Source organism: Planococcus citri, chromosome 2, assembly GCF_950023065.1.
Source record: "Planococcus citri chromosome 2, ihPlaCitr1.1, whole genome shotgun sequence".
NCBI lineage: Eukaryota > Metazoa > Arthropoda > Insecta > Hemiptera > Pseudococcidae > Planococcus > Planococcus citri.
In genome coordinates this window covers 7,786,763-7,805,927 of record NC_088678.1, presented here as the reverse complement: position 1 = coordinate 7,805,927, position 19,165 = coordinate 7,786,763, and the positions used below count along the sequence as shown (strand labels likewise).

Below are 19,165 nucleotides of genomic sequence, written 5' to 3'. Positions count from 1 at the left end.
GAAAAATCTGCTCAGATACCGGTTAGGTAGGTATTGGTATTTGAGATTTTCAAAGTAATCAAAAATTGAACGAATTCTTTCATTATATTATTCTTGTAATACATATTTTAAAAAACGAAACTTCAATTATTATTTATTAAAATTGTACAGTTTGAAGGACTTTTTCTACTACATATAAAGTAGGTACTCATTGATGTATTTAACGCACCGAATAAATAGTTTCATCTTCGAATTATATTTTTCGATTCACTTCTTCTCTTTTTCGATCAATTCTTCGTCTGCCGGTTTTTCTTTCACCTCGTTCCAAGGTTGTAGTTCAGAATCGCTAAATAATACAAAAATCATTCCCGGGATCATGTAAACTGCTCCGGTGACTAACCATACTAATTTCCATTGTTCTAATGGATCGTCTTTCTGTAAAAATTTCGCTTCAGTTACTTAAAATAATCGAGTTAACGAAGTACGTAATTGTTTTACGTTTTCAATTTTTCGCAAATTAATTAACGAATTTTTGTAATCACTTACGTAGAAGCGACTGAATAAGCTCACTAAGGCTGGTGATATGAAACCAGATATCATACCAATCGTGCCACAGATGCCTTGCAGAATACCTGCGAAAACATTTTTCAATTTGAGTACGAAAATTAAACGTAATAATTAGGAATAAATTAAGTAAAGTTTTCATATGATCTAAGAAATTCAATCAGCTAGAAACTTAATTCGTAAAAAAACAATGAAGAATGATGACAGTAATAATACGAGTAGATGAGGAGAATCATGAACTCATCAAAGGTTTTCTTTTTTTGAATATTCAGGTTCATTTGGCCCTTGAGGTACTTTTTGAGATACAAGTTTTAGTTGAACTAGATGAAGATTGAAGATAGTCAAATTCAAAACTCATGTCATTAAGTACCTAGTTGGACAGGTTTTGAAATATATAAAAAAAAAAAAAAAAAAAAAAACGTTACCTGAATGGCAAATCATAGCCCATAGAGCGGTTTGTTACCATTCTCCTAAATATTGCACATCTTATCGATAATTTTTAGGAAAAATTCAATTCATATTTTTATAAAATTCAAATTTCAAATACCTAGGTTTTAACAATTTTTTGTAAGTATAAATTTTTACAAACTTTTGTTCAATTTTATAAAAACTTCATAAAATGTTTGGAAGGTTTCTAGAGCATTTTTGGTGAACTTTTTCTCACATTTTGTAAAATTTCAAGTTTGATTATCGTCGTCAATTTTTTATTTCAAGATTTTTAATGCATTTTATGCTAATTTACAATTTATTTTTGTTACACTTTAGGTCATTTTTGAATGATTCTACGAGTATTTGATTTCAGTAAGATATTTGATCAGTTTCCTATAATTTATAACATTTCATTTACTATGAAACATTTCATCAATTTCTTGGTTGGTTTTAGTGAATTTCGCGACTATTTTCTAATTATCGTTAAACTTGATGTAAATTTTTTGCAAGATTTTACTTGAGCAATTTTTTGTACTTTTAGTGTCACATGTCATCAGAAATCGTATTTTTGGATTTTTTTGATGATATGTACTTACTTAATTTAATTCTTTATGTAAATTTATCATCATTCAAGTGCCTGATGCAATTTATGAAATTTTTTCTCGATTTTTGTAGAGTTTCATCAACTTTTTCACGACTTTCAACTTTTTGACAATTATTGAACTTTTACGCACTCTTTGTCAAATAAAGCAAAATTTTGGACAATTTTTTTAAAAAGTGAACTTTTTAGTCCGGCATATGACAATAGGAGATTGCACCCCCCCCCCCGGCGATCCTCCGGGACAACTTTTTTCTTAAAGAGGACATCCTAAGGAACGTTTTAAAGCAAACTTTCCCAAAAAAAAGTGGGCCTCACTTACAAAATGGCGGCCATTTTGATTGACAGGTCAGCCGAAATCGCAGACTTTTCGTTTCAGCATAGGACTTGCACGAAATTTTTTAAACCTTACAAAGGTAGATCGAAAGATCATGCAAAAATGTATCACCTGTCAAAATTTCAAGTGCTAAAGTGCGTTTTTCGATTTTTGGTGAATTTTTGAAAATCCAATTTAGGTAGGCCAAAAATGAGGGAAAAAAATCAAAATTTTACCAAATTGACCAAGAATGCTGAAATTTGGGATATATCCTATTTTCGACATGCCAAATCGATTGGAAACGGTTTCAAACCGTTTTGAGCAGTTCTGGAACCTCCAGCAGATTTTTGAAACTTGAAATTCCCACAAAATTCCATAAAATTGGAGTTGGAAAGCTGAAATTTATTCTAAAAACTAATTTTAATACGCCACATAGTACTGCACGTGAATTTCAAGTCGTTTTAGAGCCTCCAGCGACGTTTTGAAAATTACTGGAGCCTCCAGTAGATTTTTGAAACTTGAAATTTCCCCAAAATTTCATCAAACTGAGATGGAGAGTCGAAATTCATTCTGCAAACTAATTTCAATACGCTACGATGTTGACTACAGGTGGATTTCAAGTCGTTTTGGAGCCTCCAACGACTTTTTGAAAGGTTATATGGCGTTTTTTTAGAAAATTGAAATTTCCTAAAAGTAGTTGGAAGCTTCAAAACCATTTGAAACCACCATGTAGTCTGCGAAATAAATTTCAGCTTGCCAACTCCATTTGATAAATTAATGTTGCGGGAATTTCAAGTTTCAAAAATCTACTGGAGGCTCCAGTAATTTTCAAAAAAGTCGCTGGAGGCTCTAAAATGACTAGAACCCACCTCAAGTCATCTTCAGAGGAGATTAAAATTGGAGTGTAGAGTAAATTACAACTTTCCATCTCCATTTGATGAAATTTTGTGAAAATTTATAGTTTTAAAAATCTGCTGGAGGCTTCAGGCCAATCGATTTGGCATGTCGAAAATAGGGTATATCCCAAATTTCAGCTTTCTTGGTCAATTTGGTAAGATTTTGATTTTTTCTCTCATTTTTGGCCTAAATTGGATTTTAAAAAATTCACCAAAAATCGAAAAACGCACTTTAGCACTTGAAATTTTGACAGGTAATACATTTTTGCATGATCTTTCGATCTACCTTTGTAAGGTTTGAAAAATTTCGTGCAAGTCCTATGCTGAAACGCAAAATCTACGATTTCGGCTGACCTGTCAATCAAAATGACCGCCATTTTGTAAGTGAGGCCCACTTTTTTTTGGGCAAGTTTGCTTTAAAACGTTCCTTATTAGGATGCCCTCTTTAAGAAAAAAGTTGTCCCGGAGTATCGGCGGGGAGGGGGGGTGCAATTACTCCTATTGTCATATGCCGTGCTATTTTTTTAAAAAAATTGTTGCAGAAAACTACAACTTTTAGCTGTTTTTAAAAAATGCAAAAATTTCTGCCAATTTTTTGAATAGCAAGATTTTTGACAATTTTTCATGAAAAACAACACTTTGACAATTTTAGCAAAAATAAAAATAAAAATAAAAAAACTGATAATTTTTGGAAATTTTCGGCTAAAAAGAGAGACTTCTGCGTGATTTTTGAAAAAAATTAGACTTTGACAATTTTAATGGAAAAGTAGGTACTTGAAAGTGTTTTTTGTCAAAAAAACATGACTTTGAAAATTGTAGCAAAGAGCAACTTTTTGACAATCTTTGGCGAATAACTAAACCTTTTTTTGCAATTTTTGTACAAAAAAGCGAGAATTTTGAATAATTTTTGAAAAAAGGTAATTTTAGGAATTTTTTTTCTCAAAAAAACGAAAATGTTTAGTCATTTTTACCCCGCCCCCTCCCTTCTTCAAAACAAGAATAGAAAACTGCATTAAATAAATCCCAGTCAAAGAGGCCAGATCATCATTCCCATTGGGGCTTTGTCTAAATTGAAGCCTTTTTATAAACTCTTCATTCAGGGATACTAGGTACCACACAATTGTTTAAAACCATCACGTTTGTAACCCATTGTCTATCAAACGAGTAAAACACATGCTTACTGCAGAAATTAGGGCTCATATCAACAATAGCTACGCTGGATCCAGTAATAAAGCAAGCATTCAGAATTATACACAAGCTCATACAGATTATGGCCATATTTGAATCACATTCTGCGTAAGAGACGCCAATCAAAGTTGCTCCAGCCAATACCGAACCTGCAAAACAAATCAGCATTGAAAAAAGTATAGCAGATGCATATTTTGATATTGCAAATTGCAATATTGCAACCTATAAATATCAAGTCAATCTCACTTATAAAAGTTGACCAACTGCGAACGCCAGTTTTTGACATCATTTCCCTTCTTAATACGAGATCAGTGATTACACCAGATAAATAAGATAACCCCGATTTGAGTAGAAAGGGTATTCCGGATATGAGTCCATTCTGTAACATAAACCAGCCCACACAAATGTCATTTCTTCAGATTAAAAGTCTCCTATTTCAAATTACCTAATGGAATAGAAAACTTACTTCTTTGGCATTTACACCGTGGACGGCTTTAAAATACGTAGGAACATAGATATTGGTGGTGAATCGTCCCCAAATAACTCCAAATTGGCATATAATATTAATCCAGAATGGCATCGAGGTTAGAATAGCTACCCAAGGAACTGGTAACTGAAAAATACCCAAGTCCATGAAATTGAAAAAGCTCATCGAGGGAGTCTCTGACGTAAATCTTGACCTACCTTATTTTGCCGAGCAGTCGACTTGCCCAACGAACTCTTGATATACCTTTTCTCTTCTTCGCTGATCCTGGGATGATCATGAGGCGAATCGTAGACTAAATATAGCCATAAAATATACCACACTATTCCAATCAGACTAGTAACATGGAACACCCATTCCCATCCAATGGTCTCGGCAATATACCCAAACATAGGATACCCAACAGCTATTCCAAGCGATGTACCTGAAATCCATCATCAACACCAACGTCCCCTGAATAATTAAGAATACTTTCCAATAACCTCGGATTACTTTTAACTGCATTTTTAAGGCATTCGTATTCGTACCCGCCAAACAGAAGTAGTTTCAATTGGCACAATTACCTAGGAAAACCGTCATGAATCTTCCTCGTTCGTGGGGCGGACACCAATGCCCGATGATGGTGTAGAGACCTGCTGGAAAAGCCAAAGACTGCAACAAGTTGTCGATTATGATGATTCATTGTCGAGTTCGGCTATATTAAGAGTGAATGGCTTACTCCGATGAATCCTTGGATCGCTCTGACTACCATTACCAGTCTGGGATCGATGTAGGCTAGACTTGGTATGAGAGAAGACATCACGCAGCCGATTACTGTGCTCAGTCCTACGACAACTTTGGTACCATATTTGTGCGATAAGACTCCGCCGAAGAATTGAGACAGCCAGGGTAGTACGTAGAAAGCTCCTAGGACGAAGTTCCGCTCGTCTTTGGTCCATGTGAGCTTGCTTCTCTGAAACGTTTGGAGATAAAATAAAATAAAAATACGAGGAAATGCATAAATACTCGTACCTAGGTGGGTACTCGAATAGAATAAATGAAATTAGGAACTCTATGCACATAATTAGGTACCTATTATTATTAATAAATCAACTCGTATAATGTACGAATATGAATATGACGTCCTATGAAATGGACCATCATTTTTCAAGGTTAAAATTATTTATTAGCAGATGAAAAACTGTGAAATGTTCGACTCTTTCTAATCTTATCACGACTTATTCGGGAAAAATTTGATCAAGAAACGCAAGCTACCTACGAGTAGGTACCTATACTCATTATCGAAACCGTGTTACGCAAGATTTAATATATTTTACTCGTACATATGTACTATGTAACCTATCTATTTATTTCGTACTTTATTTACATTTTTTTCTCCCAGTACGAATGCGTCATGCATCATTATCTGTCTAGAGTTCCTATTTATATTCCTTTTCTATTTACTTACATACCCCATTATCCGAATACTGCTTTGTGGCGATAGTTCGATTACCACAAACACTCGTCTCTGCTGCTCCCCCTGGACTTGATTTGGCATATTTGACCATAGAAACGATTGCTATGTTGATATTATTGGTCAGGAACATGTTGCAGTTGATCATGCTGAATATCATGATCCATAATACGATTCTCGCTGTGGAAAAATTAAAAAAAAAAAAAATTATCAGTCATGATGAGTCATATGCGCAGAATAAAGATAGACGATATCACATTGCATTTTTGCTGGTCTTTAGTAAAGTATAGGCGAGTAGACATGTTTTGGAAATATTAATGAGGAGAGAGAAGATGAAAACGTACGAGAATCTGATTTAATTTCATTCTCAATACTTATTTAAAATTTTTTATTTATTCAAGGTTTGAAATTTACATATGATTTCTGCAAAAAGTGAATCAGCATCAAAATAAAATTTCATTACTATAGGTAGTCAAGTTTGTTTTTAAACCGGTTAAGTTACTTATTTTTATTCATATTGAAATAATACATCGATTTCAATCAATCAGCGATGGCAAAACTTTCGCATTTCAGTTTCAGATTTCAGTTTTGGTTTCAGCTTTGCACATTTCAATTGAATGTATACATTTTCTGATGCCAAACTTTAATTTACAATTTTTGGAAAAATATTGAAAATCTTGAATTATTTTAATGCAGCAGATTCTCGAATCTTTGTTTGGAAAAAGGAGAGAATCAAAAGAAAATTTTTTTAAAATTTTAAAGGATTCATAATAGTCGGAGAGCCGCGCTTAAGGATCTATTGCAACCCCCATCGATCCTCCGGGACAGCTTTTTCCTTAAAGGGGGAGTCCTAAGGAACATTTCTAGCCCTTGTACTCAAAAAAAAAGTGGCCCTACATATAGAATGGCGACCATTTTAATTGACAGGTCAGCCGATGAAATCGCAGATTTTGCGTCCCAACATAAGACTTGCACGGAATTTTTTAAACCGTACAAAGGTAGATCGAAATATCAGGCAAAAATTTATCACCTGCAACAATTTAAAGTGCTAAAGGGCCTTTTTCGATTCTTGGCGAATTTTTGAAAATCAAATTTAGACGAAAAATGAGGGAAAAAATCAAAATCTTATCAAATTGACCTAGAAAGCTGAAATTTGGGATATACCCTATTTTCGACCTGCCCAATCGATTGGAAACTGTTTCAATCCGTTTTGAGCAGTTCTGGAGCCTCCAGCAGATTTTTAAAACTCGAAATTCTCACAAAAATTTATCAATGAAGTTAGAAAAAGCCGAAAGTAATTCTGCTAACTGATTTCAAAATGCTGCAAAGTCGACTGCAGGTAAATTTCAAGTCGTTTTAGAGCCTCCAGCGATTTTTTGAAAATTACTGGAGCCTCCAGTAGATTTTTGAAATTTGAAATTTCCCCAAAATGTCATAAAACTGAGATGGAGAGTCGAAATTCATTCTGCAAACTAATTTCAATATGTACACTACGAAGTCGACTGCTGGTGGATTTTAAGTTGTTTTGGAGCCTCCAGCGACTTTTTGAAAGGTCGTATGGCGTTTTTTGGGAAATTGAAATTTCCAAAAAGTAGCTGAAAGCTTCAAAACCATTTGAAACCACCATATGTAGTCAACTTCATATCGTATTGAAATTAGTTTGCGAAGTAACTTTCAGCTTGCCCACTCCATTTGGTAAAACGTTGCGGGAATTTCAAGTTTCAAAAATCTACTGGAGGCTCCAGTAATTTTTAAAAAGTTGCTGGAGGCTCCAAAATGACTTGAACCCACCCGAAGTCATCTTCAGAGGGAGTTAAAATTGGAGTGTAGAGTAAATATCAGCTTTTCATCGCCATTTGATGAAATTTTGTGAAAATTTAAAGTTTCAGAAATCTGCTGGAGGCTTCAGTAATTTTCAAAAAGTCGCTGGAGACTCCAAAACGACTTGAAATTTACTTGCAGTACTTCGTAGCGCATGGAAATTAGATAGCAGAATAAATTTCAGCTTTCCAACTTCATTTTGATGAAATTTTGTGGAACTTTCGAGTTTCAAAAATCTGCTGGAGGCTCCAGAACTGCTCAAAACGGGTTGAAATCGTTTCCAATCGATTTGCTTTCTCGGTCAATTTGGTAAAATTTTTATTTTTCCCCTCATTTTTGGCATTAATTTGATTTTAAAAAATTCACCAAAAATCGAAAAACGCACTTTAGCACTTGAAATTTTGACAGATGATACATTTTTGCCTGATCTTCCGATCTACCTTTGTACGGTTTGAAAAATTTCGTGCAAGTCCTATGTTGGAACGCAAAATCTGCGATTTCGACTGACCTTTCAATCAAAATCGCCGCCATTTTGTAAGTAGGGCCACTTTTTTTTTAATACAAGGACTAAAAATGTTCCTTAGGAGTCCCCCTTTAAGAAGAAAGTTGTCCCGGAGGATCGACGGGGGGGATGCAATAGATCCTTAAGCGGGCTCCCCGACTATATAAAAGAAGAAAAAGAAAAAACTGAAAATCAGTTTGACAACTTGATCCCTCAGACCTTCAGTCATCATTTTGAGTCATTTTCTGCAATCCATCAAGACGAACAGTGCAGTAAGATGTCCTTAAAAAAATTTCAACTAGTTAACAAAAAAAGGAGAATCCTTTCAAATTTGTCAAAAATACTTACAACTTTACATTGAGTGGTAGAAAAATTTTATGGGACCACAAAAATACATCACTTTGCCAAAATTTAAGAAGCTAAAAGTGCATTTTTCGATTTTTCGAGCGACCTTTTTCTAATCAGTTTGATTGAAAATTGGGGGGGGGCGGGATCAAAGTTTCATAAAATTCAAAAATTGATGTAGGAAGCTTGTGCTTGATATTCTATATAATAATTACTTTATTTTGGAACCTCCAAGCAGATTGGGAACGGTTTGGAACTCTTCTAAACAGCTCTGAAGGTTGAAATTTTCACAAAAATTTACCATGCAATGAAGGTAGAAAACTGAAATTTACTTTATAGGTACCTCGGTTCCTGCTGGTTTGGAATCGAACATTTCTTCAGCGATTTTATAATTCAAAATTTGAAATATATAATGGGTTCGAACGTAGTAGAAATCGATTTTGGAAAAATGACGTGTAATCGCGGTCAAATGACGAGTCACTAATACATACGTTATGGAGTGAATGAGTTCACAGATAGTTAAGTAATAAAATTTATTTCGACAGATTTTGTAACATGTAAAAAAATACTTACTTTTCCAAAAAATTACTAGTGCGTTCAAAAAGGCTTGAAACCACTTCCAATCGACTCAGCATGTTGAAATTAGGTCATCGAGTAAATTTTAGCTTACCAATTTCATTGAGTGAAATTTTGAGGAAATTTCAACTTTTGAAAATCTGCTGGAGAGCCCACAACCGCTCAAATCCGTTCGAAACCATTTCCAAACCATTCGAGGGCTTAAAAGTTGAGTATAGATGTTAAATTTTGACTTTCTAGATCATTTAAGTAAAATTTTGATTTTTTTTTCTATTTTTAAATCAAATGGTGATTTTTAAAAATTTTCCAACAATCGAAAAAAACACTTCAGTGCAAGAAATTGTTGGCTCGTTCTGTATTTTTGCATGCTCTTTCAATTTAGTTTTGTCTAACAATTTTTTAATCTTGAAACGTTTCTTAGAAATAACAAGCAAATGATGAATTCGTGTTTCTATTTACCTATTTATTTTTTTCGCAAATAATTTCGCATTAATTTAGCAAAAATATTGAAAGACACGAATGATACAATTTTTGAAACTGGGGAAATATTTTGGAACGCAGTTGTGCCAATTTTCTGGTCATTGCTGCCAATTCCAAAAAAATCGAAAAAAGTAAGTTTTTGGATATTTTTCTATATCTCTTTTTTTTTTGAAACTGGCGGTAATGAACAAACAATTGGCACCAGTGCGTCCCAAAATATTTCTCCACTTTCAGAAATTGTATCTTTCAATATTTTTGCTAAATTAAGTAACCTTACCTATACTTAATGCGAAATATTTGCGAAAAAATTTTCCAAAATACGAATTTAACATTCAAAAATAAGCGATTTGCAAATTTTTAAACGTTTCGTAAAACCCTGAAAGTGATCAAGGATTTTGACAGAAATAACATAGATCGACGTAGAATCTCAAATACTTTCATTTGAGACTGAGCTATTTTTCACAAAACAGGTTGAGTAGCGACAGAAACGAAAAAACTATGATTTTTTCTAAAATGCAATTTTTTTTTGAAGGCTCATTTGTCCTCTGCACGGGCAACTCCGGGGCTAAAATTTGTTCTGAGTAACTTTCAACTTGAAAATATGAAGGTCTCTGCTGAATTTGGTCAAAATCCGTCGACTGTTTTTTTCGCAATTTTTCCTAATTTAGGATTGCAGGTACATTACTTTTTTGTGGCTTATCGTTTAATAAATTTCAAATAGGTACAAAATGTAGCATCTAATTGAGGTTTTCTTTATTCGAGTTATTTAAATTTAAATATCCATTTTCGTGGTAAGTACATACTACATTTTCCAAGTAACTAATCCTATTGTGCAAATTTTATCGAGAATTCTCGCAATTCTTCGAAAATTTAGATGTACTTTCCAATTGCAATTTTTTTCAAGCTTATGATTCATTCCTTTATCTGTCTCATTTAATCAACGCGTGCTTAATCTCACTAGATTGAAGTATGACATCGGTAAGTAGATAGGTGCCTATTTCTTAGAAATTCCTTACCAAATTCACAGTTTTACATTCATTGAGTAGGTAAGTATAATTTTTTTTAGACAAACCCCAAATATAGAAAATTTAGTGTAAAACAAAAAATATTTCACATTTTATGGTGGGCGAGACAAAAGCTCGTTTGACCAAAGCATCAAGTGCAGTGCTGTGATGAAACATTAAAAAAAAAAAATCAATGAGAAACATTAAAAGGAAGGGAGAGGAGGGGGTGAATTTTTGAACATTTCAATTACATATTATATTCGATAGAGAAGGGTAAAGAAGACTAGAAAATACATAGTGAAATTTCGAAATAATCACGAAACCATTTTGAAAATATTCATACTCAAGTGATACTCAAATCATCTTCGAAAAATTCCACTCCAAAAAATTCGTCCACCAATCAACCGATCCTCCCAATACAACACCCATTATCCTAAAAATACACCAAATGTCACTCACCTTGAACCATGATGACTACGTAAAATATTGAGATCCACTTCAGCAAAACGTAAAACAACGCGAGGCGATGAAACTTCAGCCCTCAGGCCCCAAAACGTTGAAAAAAAAACCACTCGCGAATCAACAAAGTATCACAACGTACTCGTATAAGCATTAACTTTATTATTGTCGTAACATGTGGAACTACTAGTTTAACTGTTTCTGGCTATCTGAGGAACGCAATCAAACCGCAAAAATTCTTACGTCGTGTGTAAATGTGAGCTAGATAAAGTACTATCTGCATTGTTCGACTTATGATAAAAGTCGTATAACTCGAACAAAAACGGACTTCGTATTCATAAAAAGGGAAAATAAAATATTAAAAAAAAAAAAAAAAAAAAACACGTGAAAAGAAAAACAGTAGAAAATGATAACATATAGAGGTACGTCTCGCCTCAATGTGTAGTTGTGTAATGTATGTATACATTCGGGCTACTAATTCACGTACCATGTTATGTAGTACCTAGTGTCTGTTTTGATACAAATATGCAAAAACGATTCAGATTCACGGTATCGACAGTGAATAATCAAGTAGGTAATAAAAAATACTCGTCAGTATTAAAATAAAAGATACCTACATGTGTAGGTATGTGTGGTAGGAATCTGCATTACCTATACTCAAGGGCTAAGATCAAGTGTCCAAAATACTCGTATCACGTGTATTACTTGATGGGTAATTGGGTACCTCTACCTATCTGTTTCAACTACCTACAATCCTGCGTCTCTCTTTTAAGTACCATAGTGATTGTTTAAAAACGGAAGATGCTGTTAACCTCTGACGTGTACATAGTATTTGTATTTGTAATCTAATGCTGCCATGACATCAGGATGATTATTTGCTTTGATGATAGTGTACTAAAGTCGTAGCAAGCTTAATTATTTATCGCGACCTTAAGTTTCGTGATAAACTCACGTGTGTATTTTTGTACAGCAATTTTACGTATGATTTACTCTTCGAACGTTGGGTACTAATTTAGAGAAATTTTCCAAACAGATAGGAATATCAGCGAGATATTGAAACAACGGACAAATTACTAGTTTGACGAGTCGGGACAGCAATTTACAGATGGCCACACGAACGTGATAATCTCGTGGCAGATTATCTTGGCAAATAAACTGTTTTGTTGGACTGTCCAAAAATACACAACCGTGTGAATATTAATACGTTCCAATAAATTTCAATTTTTTTTCAAAGTATCGGATCAAAATAAAATCTTCTCAGCTTCTCAGATTAAAATGTATTTTTTTTACGACTTCCCTAGAATAAGAGTCACACGTGAAGGTTCGCTCATTTGAAAAAAAAAAACAGCACGAAGTTAGTAGCTTGCCAATAGAATCAGAAAAAAATCAGACAAATAAGTTGCCTATGATTCGAAAAAAAGGAGCAAAAATATTTCTTTGGAAAACATTTGATTTTTAATAGAAGATGAAATTATTCTAAAAAATATGAGGTAGGTAAGGTATGTACTTGATTATTTTATGCCTATGCATTATTTCTGCACAAGTGTTTTCAATTCTTTCGATATCGCTTCTGAATCACGTTTTTCTTGGACATTTCTCTCAAAATTCCACGGTTGCTCTTCAGACGTGCCGAAAATCACATACACCATGTTTGTTAGCATGCAATACAATGCGGTAAACAAGAACAACACTTTCCACATTTCCTCAATATCCTGTAATAAGAAAAAATTTCATAACAACGAACCGGCTTCGAACCAAAATACGTATTAATCCAGAGATTGAAAATGAATCTTGGACTAACCCAAATCTCGGTAAAATAATTGACAGCGGTTGAAAATGCAAACATGTGAACAGCTGATGACGTTCCTATTATTCCTTCGAGAACTCCTGCAAAAAAAATGAGTAATAGTAGATTATGCAACTAGGGAGGTAATGTGATTTTCAACAAATTTTGAGATTTATTTCCCGAGCAAAGCGAGGGAAGTAACTCAAAATGGTTGAAGATCACATTATCTCCCTTGTTTCATAAAATATTTTACGTTTTTAAGGGAGAAAACCGCTAGTTTGTCCACCGAGCGATTAGCGAGCGGGAGATAATGTAGCGGATTATCTCCCTAGAAACGTAAAGTAAAATTATTTCGAAATAAATCTACTTAGCTTTACTTATGATTTATGATAAAATTTTGATGGAATAGAAAAATATTTTGGTGTTTACCGCAGAACTTGGGACTTAAATCCATAACACCCAAGACAACTCCAAAATTACCAAATACTCTCACGATGCAGACGAACAGCATAGAAAGAATAACCACCGTAAGATTACATTTAGTAAATGCAATAATTATCATCGGAAATGCAGCCACAACACAGCCTATGAAAATAACAAATATCAGAAAATGTTTTTCATGAATTGGCAATACAAAGTTCACTTTCATTTGAAGTAATTTTTTGATCGAATTGAATCCAAATTGGTCCAGGTATCTTTATCCAATGGATCAGAAATGGTGATTATCAAATGATTCAAAATAGATGTGAATTATGCAGTTTTAACCAATCAAGTTCATATTCTGATTCAATTGAGTAAATAATTTTTTGTTTAAAAATGGATAAATTTGGATCCAATCGGATCTACAACCTCTTTCCTGTGTTTCTTTAGCACTGGTTCAAAACGTTCTTACCTAAAAATGTACAGATTTTTCTCATACTCGTTATGCTTAGCCATTTCTTTTTAACAAATAAATCGCTATAATGAGCTATTCCCAGGGCAACTATGATCGTTGAAATGTACGGAACACTTGAGATGATTCCAATCTGTAATTATTCATTTACATATAATAAGTACACAGATGAAAAACAGATATTTAGGTGCCTCATAGGGAAGTCTTCTATTTTTACAAAAGCTTATAGGTATTTTAGAGCGTCCTCTCATCTCATTTGGTTCGGATTGAATCTCCTCAAAAATAATATCTAGCAGAGTAGACAAATTCCAACATCTTGGCTCAATTTGTGGAGGCTCCAGCCATGCCATGAAATCAAAAATCAATGAAAAAGGAGCAAAAACTACTTCTTGTAATAGGTAGCTGAAAAGAAGTAAGTAATAGTCCGGCATATGACAATAGTACAATAGGAGTAATTGCACCCCCCTCGCCGATCCTCCGGAACAAATTTTTTCTTAAAGGGGACATCCTGAGGAACATTTTAAAGCAAACTTGCCCAAAAAAATTTACTTCGCAGACTACATGGTGGTTTCAAATGGTTTTGAAGCGTCCAGCTACATACTTTTAGGAAATTTCAATTTTCCAAAAAAACGCCATATAACCTTTCAAAAAATCGTTGGAGGCTCCAAAACGACTTGAAATCCACCAGTAGTCAACTTCGTAGCGTATTGAAATTAGTTTGCAGAATGAATTTCGACTCTCTATCTCAGTTTGATGAAATTTTGGGGAAATTTCAAGTTTCAAAAATCTACTGGAGGTTCCAGTAATTTTCAGAAAGTCGCTGGAGGCTCCAAAACGACTTGAAATTCACGTGCAGTACTTCGTAGCGTATTGAAATTAGTTTTTAGAATGAATTTCAGCTTTACAACTCCAATTTGATGGAATTTTGTGGGAATTTCGAGTTTCAAAAATCTGCTGGAGGCTCCAGAACTGCTCAAAACGGGTTGAAACAGTTTCCAATCGATTTGCCATGTCGAAAATATGGTATATCCCAAATTTCAGCTTTCTTGGTCAATTTGGTAAAATTTTGATTTTTTCCCTCATTTTTGGCCTAAATTGGATTTTCAAAAATTCACCAAAAATCGAAAAACGCACTTTAGCACTTAAAATTTTGACAGGTGATAAATTTTTGCATAATCTTTCGATCTACTTTCGTAAGGTTTGAAAATTTTTGTGCAAATCTTATGTTGAAACGCAAAATCTGCGATCTCGGCTGACCTGTCAATCAAAATGGCCGACATGTTGTAAGTAAAACCACTTTTCTTATAAGGACAAGGGCTAGAAATGTTCCTTAGGACTCCTCCTTTAAGAAAAAAGTTGTACCCGAGGATCGGCGGGGGGGGGGCGGGTGCAACTACACCTATTGTCATATGCCGGACTATAAAGGGAGTGGTTTTGGTTTCAAACCTTTCTTGAGTCTTTAGCGAGTTTTCGGACTCTCCAGTTTTCTAAAAAACGCTGTAAATAATGAAATTCAACACTTTTTCGATCGATTTTGGCACATACTTTTCAAAATCTTTTTGTGCCAGTTGGCAGTTACAATCCAAAATTTTTTCCAATGATTACCTATTCCTGAAAAAGAAAAGAACAGAGAATTTTGTTGCAAGGATAAGAAAGATGGTGAGAATCCTAGCTTACAGTACATATGTACCTACCATGGGTACTGAACTGTGGCGTGCCGAACCTCTCCCCCCCCCGACAGAAAAACATTTTGAACAAATAAGAAATTTTTGGAAAAATTGGTTGACTTAGGAGAAAAGTAGCGTGATTTTTGAAAATCAAAAAATTACCAAAAGCCATTGATTTTTACACCTTATCTAAATAATAAATAAATCTTTGAAATCTTTTTCTAGAATGGAAAAATCAACTCGAGAAATCCCAAAAACATGATCCAAATCCAATCAATAAAAAAATAAAAATAAAAAAATTTATATTCGACATTTTTGTATCCAAGTTACCTTTTTATAAAATGGTTCGAACCACATCTGGTCAATTGGTTGGAAAAAATGTTGGTGGTGGATGGAGCGAGGTGGGTTCTTGAGTAAAAAGTTGAGAAAAAGTTTAGATAATTTCAGTCTCACTCCTCCCCCCACGACACATCGCTTCGTCATGCCTCTGGTGCTGAATTTCATTTTACTTACAGCATTTTTTTCAAAATTGGTGGATCAGAAAATCCATCGAAGGCTCTAGAACAGTTCGAAATCATTAGCAATCTACGCGGAAGGTTAAAAATAAAATTTTATATCAATTTCATCAAATTTTGATTTTTTTTCAATCACATTTGAATTCTCATAATTCGCCAAAAAATCGAAAAATGAATTCAATACGAATACGCCTGAAATTTGTTTTGGTGGTGTGATTTGTGGTCGTTTTCCGATTTCTTTTTGTACCTATATTTCAAACATTTTTGTACCAGTTTAGTTGAGATACTTCCCTTTTCCAGATAGGAACCTACTCAATTGGTGAATTCAAGGAACTTGAAAAATATTAGTCTAAGTTTTGTAATAAAGCACAAGCAGCTAAATTTTTTGCTTCAGGACTTGTAACTCTTTCTCAACTCAATTCAAAGTGACTGAAATCTATTCATTACCCATGCAAGACCCCCCACCCTACCTATAGATGTGCAAATTCAAATAGCAGACAACAACAAACACAAGTCAACTTACATCGCCAAAGCCTATGTATTTAGTTCGTATCGTCTTACTTCATTCGAATTCATCCCATACATGGTCTTCAAATAAAGAGGTGAGTATGTATTCATCATCATGAATGCCCACATTCCAGAATTCACAGACAATAGACAAATGATGAATGGTACACTGGTAATAATATGTTTCCAAGGGATGGACGCCTATTTTAAAACAGAAAATGAAAAACAAAACTGTGTAAGTAAAAACGTTTTAACGCATGCGCATTAAAATCAGCGAACGATGCGCGCATCCCTGAACACAGGTAAAGAAGTTGATGCGCGCGCAACTATCCCCATGACAGTATGCGCGCGCAGCTTTTCTTTAAATACCGTATGTGAATTTGTGAAGCATCGACAGCCAAATCTTTAGATTCAGTTTTATGAAATTTTACCTTAATCTTATTTGAGGTCACATTTAAGCTACTTTCAATGTACTCCTTTTCCAAGGTCGAAATTGTAGGATGTTGCTTAGGTGAATCGTGAATCAAAAAATACCATAATATACTCCAAACAATTCCACAAATACTGGTTAAATGAAAAATGTACTTCCAGTGCATATATTGCCCAATGTATCCAAATAAAACGCTTCCCAACGCTTCACCAAGCGATATTCCAACTAAATACAGAAAGTAACATACAGGACGAGTGTGATATTATTGTAGTGAACTCACTGACAAAATAAAGCATGTAACTTTTGAGTAGCCAGTTACTTGAATAGATTTCATAAGAACTGAAAAGAAATAGTTAGTAGATAGGTATAGGTAAGTAAGTTTAAATATTTGTTATTTTTACCCATGAAAGTAGCTCCAAATTTACCACGTTCTTGAGGTGGACTCCAGTTTCCAATAATTGTATACACCGCTGTTGGTGCAGCAATTACCTGAAACCAGTATTCCATGTGAGTAGGTATATCTCATCCAAGTTCAATTTAACAATTAGTGCCTATATCTTCCATAAACCAAAAATCAGCTTACCGATAACAATCCTTGTACTGCTCTAACCCAGGACACTATTTCTGATCCGTACTCAGCAGCAAAGGGGATCAAAGAAGACAATACTGAAATGGTGAACTGCGTACATCCTACGACTATTTTCGATCCATACTTTTGGGCCAAGACACCACCGGCCAAAATTGATAAATAATTTAATCGAAAGAATCCAGACAGTATCATATTTTGTTCAGCTTCTGTCCAATCGAATCCTTCTCTCTGCAATATCACATTATAGATAAGTAGGTATGTATGTAGATATCTGCGGTGTTAGGATGTGCCTTGACTATACATACTTACTTCTGTATTGTCTTGAGAAATATTCGAGCTTGACGACAAAAATCTAGATGAATTTGCACCGCCACTGATGTACTCTCTTAGAAAAAAATTCGTGTGAGGGCAAACGACATGGACTGAATTTTCAGATGCAGCGTTGGTATTGTTGGTGGTGTTACGTGTATTTACTCGTACCATGGATACAATAGCTATGCTGATACTCAATGTGACTAATGTGTTGCTGATAAGCAGAAATACCAGCATCAGCCAAAGCACATGTCTTTCTGCAAGTTGGTATAAGAGATATGTAGTGTCAATTTGAACAATTTGTGTTTAACTGACAAGGAAATATTTTATTTTACAGTAATTTTATCGTTTTAAAAATCATGAACACTTCACTTACTAAGCATCTTGATCAATTCTTCAGCTGCTCCAAAATGAATGAGAGGAATTTTTCAGATATTCAAGCTTATTTTTCTGTCAATGCTGTAATCATCTGCTCGAAAGATACACAGGGAGTTGAGTGGATAACCTGATGAGTGAACCTAAGTACATATTATCTTGAAGAATAATCATCCTATGGATTTATTTTTGAAAAAAAAAATGTTAAATACGTATTAAGTAGGTACCTACATACTCGTAGTACATTGTGTCGTTACAGACATTGGTACAGCGTCTTTCCATCCGGCTATCTCAATGAAAAATTAGATAGAGCCCATAAATATTTGCTCAAGTTTATTTTAAAGCATAATATAATTATTCAGCATTAGGTACCTACCTAGACATATGTATATCTTTCTACCTTTACTGAGATTGTTTGGTGGAAAATACATATCAAATCTCAGATAAGGGTACTTAGTTGCTCAGTTTAGTACCTATACGAATTAAATAATTTCATCACGTATGTGAAGTTGTGAACCTGCTTTATCTTTACACAGATGAATGGCAAAAATTTAAGCATATGTAAACTTCAAATAAATATAGGTACTCAAAGTGAATTAAATTTATATTATTTGAGAACATTTTGAACTGACGTTTTCTGATTTTAATGAACCCAGCCGAAATCGAAAAAACATATTCTAAAACCTCCCCTTTCGACCTTTGTGTAGACACACCAGACGATATGTTTTTTTTTTTTTTTAAAAAAAAACACTCGTTATATCTGCACCTTCTTCCATAATTTGATTTTTTTTCTAGAATTCTAGAATTTTAAAAATTGGTCAAAAATTCACGTTTGACTTGGAACTCCTGGAATATCAAAGTGGCCGCCTAAAATAGCCGAGACAGAGCTCTAATTACTGCCATTAGCTACTGGTGATCAACGTTAAAGTTTCTGAAGTTCATTTTTTGCCCCTCCTGAGCAATTAGAAATTTCCAAAGAAAATTGCTTTTCGAAATTT

At 34.1% G+C, this 19,165-nt stretch overlaps 2 protein-coding genes across 2 annotated transcripts; both read right to left on the bottom strand.

Moving 5' to 3' along the window:
- Positions 1-105: 105 nt before the first annotated feature.
- On the bottom strand, positions 106-11,471 carry LOC135834435 (sialin-like). The gene is made up of 10 exons (XM_065348311.1): positions 11,095-11,471; positions 5,906-6,087; positions 5,173-5,406; positions 5,018-5,105; positions 4,655-4,878; positions 4,437-4,583; positions 4,217-4,349; positions 3,964-4,119; positions 526-611; positions 106-414 (listed from the first exon to the last, which is right to left on the bottom strand). The coding sequence occupies exons 1-10, from the start codon at positions 11,102-11,104 to the stop codon at positions 247-249; spliced, it is 1,428 nt and encodes a 475-aa protein (XP_065204383.1). The 5' UTR covers positions 11,105-11,471; the 3' UTR covers positions 106-246.
- A 1,118-nt stretch (positions 11,472-12,589) lies between these two features.
- Positions 12,590-18,492, bottom strand: LOC135838226 (sodium-dependent phosphate transport protein 3-like). The gene is made up of 10 exons (XM_065353850.1): positions 18,169-18,492; positions 17,790-18,049; positions 17,475-17,708; positions 17,293-17,380; positions 16,893-17,116; positions 16,516-16,662; positions 13,773-13,905; positions 13,310-13,465; positions 12,896-12,981; positions 12,590-12,806 (listed from the first exon to the last, which is right to left on the bottom strand). Exons 1-10 carry the CDS (start codon positions 18,173-18,175, stop codon positions 12,624-12,626), a joined length of 1,518 nt encoding a protein of 505 aa, XP_065209922.1. The 5' UTR covers positions 18,176-18,492; the 3' UTR covers positions 12,590-12,623.
- Positions 18,493-19,165: the final 673 nt, after the last annotated feature.

What these genes read in the sequence shown, in the direction of transcription:
- LOC135834435 (XM_065348311.1), bottom strand. An exon ending in ACGGTGTAAATGCCAAAGAA is followed by an intron (nt 4,350 to 4,436) that starts GTAAGTTTTCTA and finishes TTTATGTTACAG; the next exon opens with AATGGACTCATATCCGGAAT. An exon ending in TATGAGCCCTAATTTCTGCA is followed by an intron (nt 612 to 3,963) that starts GTAAGCATGTGT and finishes ATGTTTTCGCAG; the next exon opens with GTATTCTGCAAGGCATCTGT.
- LOC135838226 (XM_065353850.1), bottom strand. An exon ending in AAAAATCTGTACATTTTTAG is followed by an intron (nt 13,466 to 13,772) that starts GTAAGAACGTTT and finishes TTATTTTCATAG; the next exon opens with GCTGTGTTGTGGCTGCATTT. An exon ending in TTTAAGTCCCAAGTTCTGCG is followed by an intron (nt 12,982 to 13,309) that starts GTAAACACCAAA and finishes TTTTTTTTGCAG; the next exon opens with GAGTTCTCGAAGGAATAATA.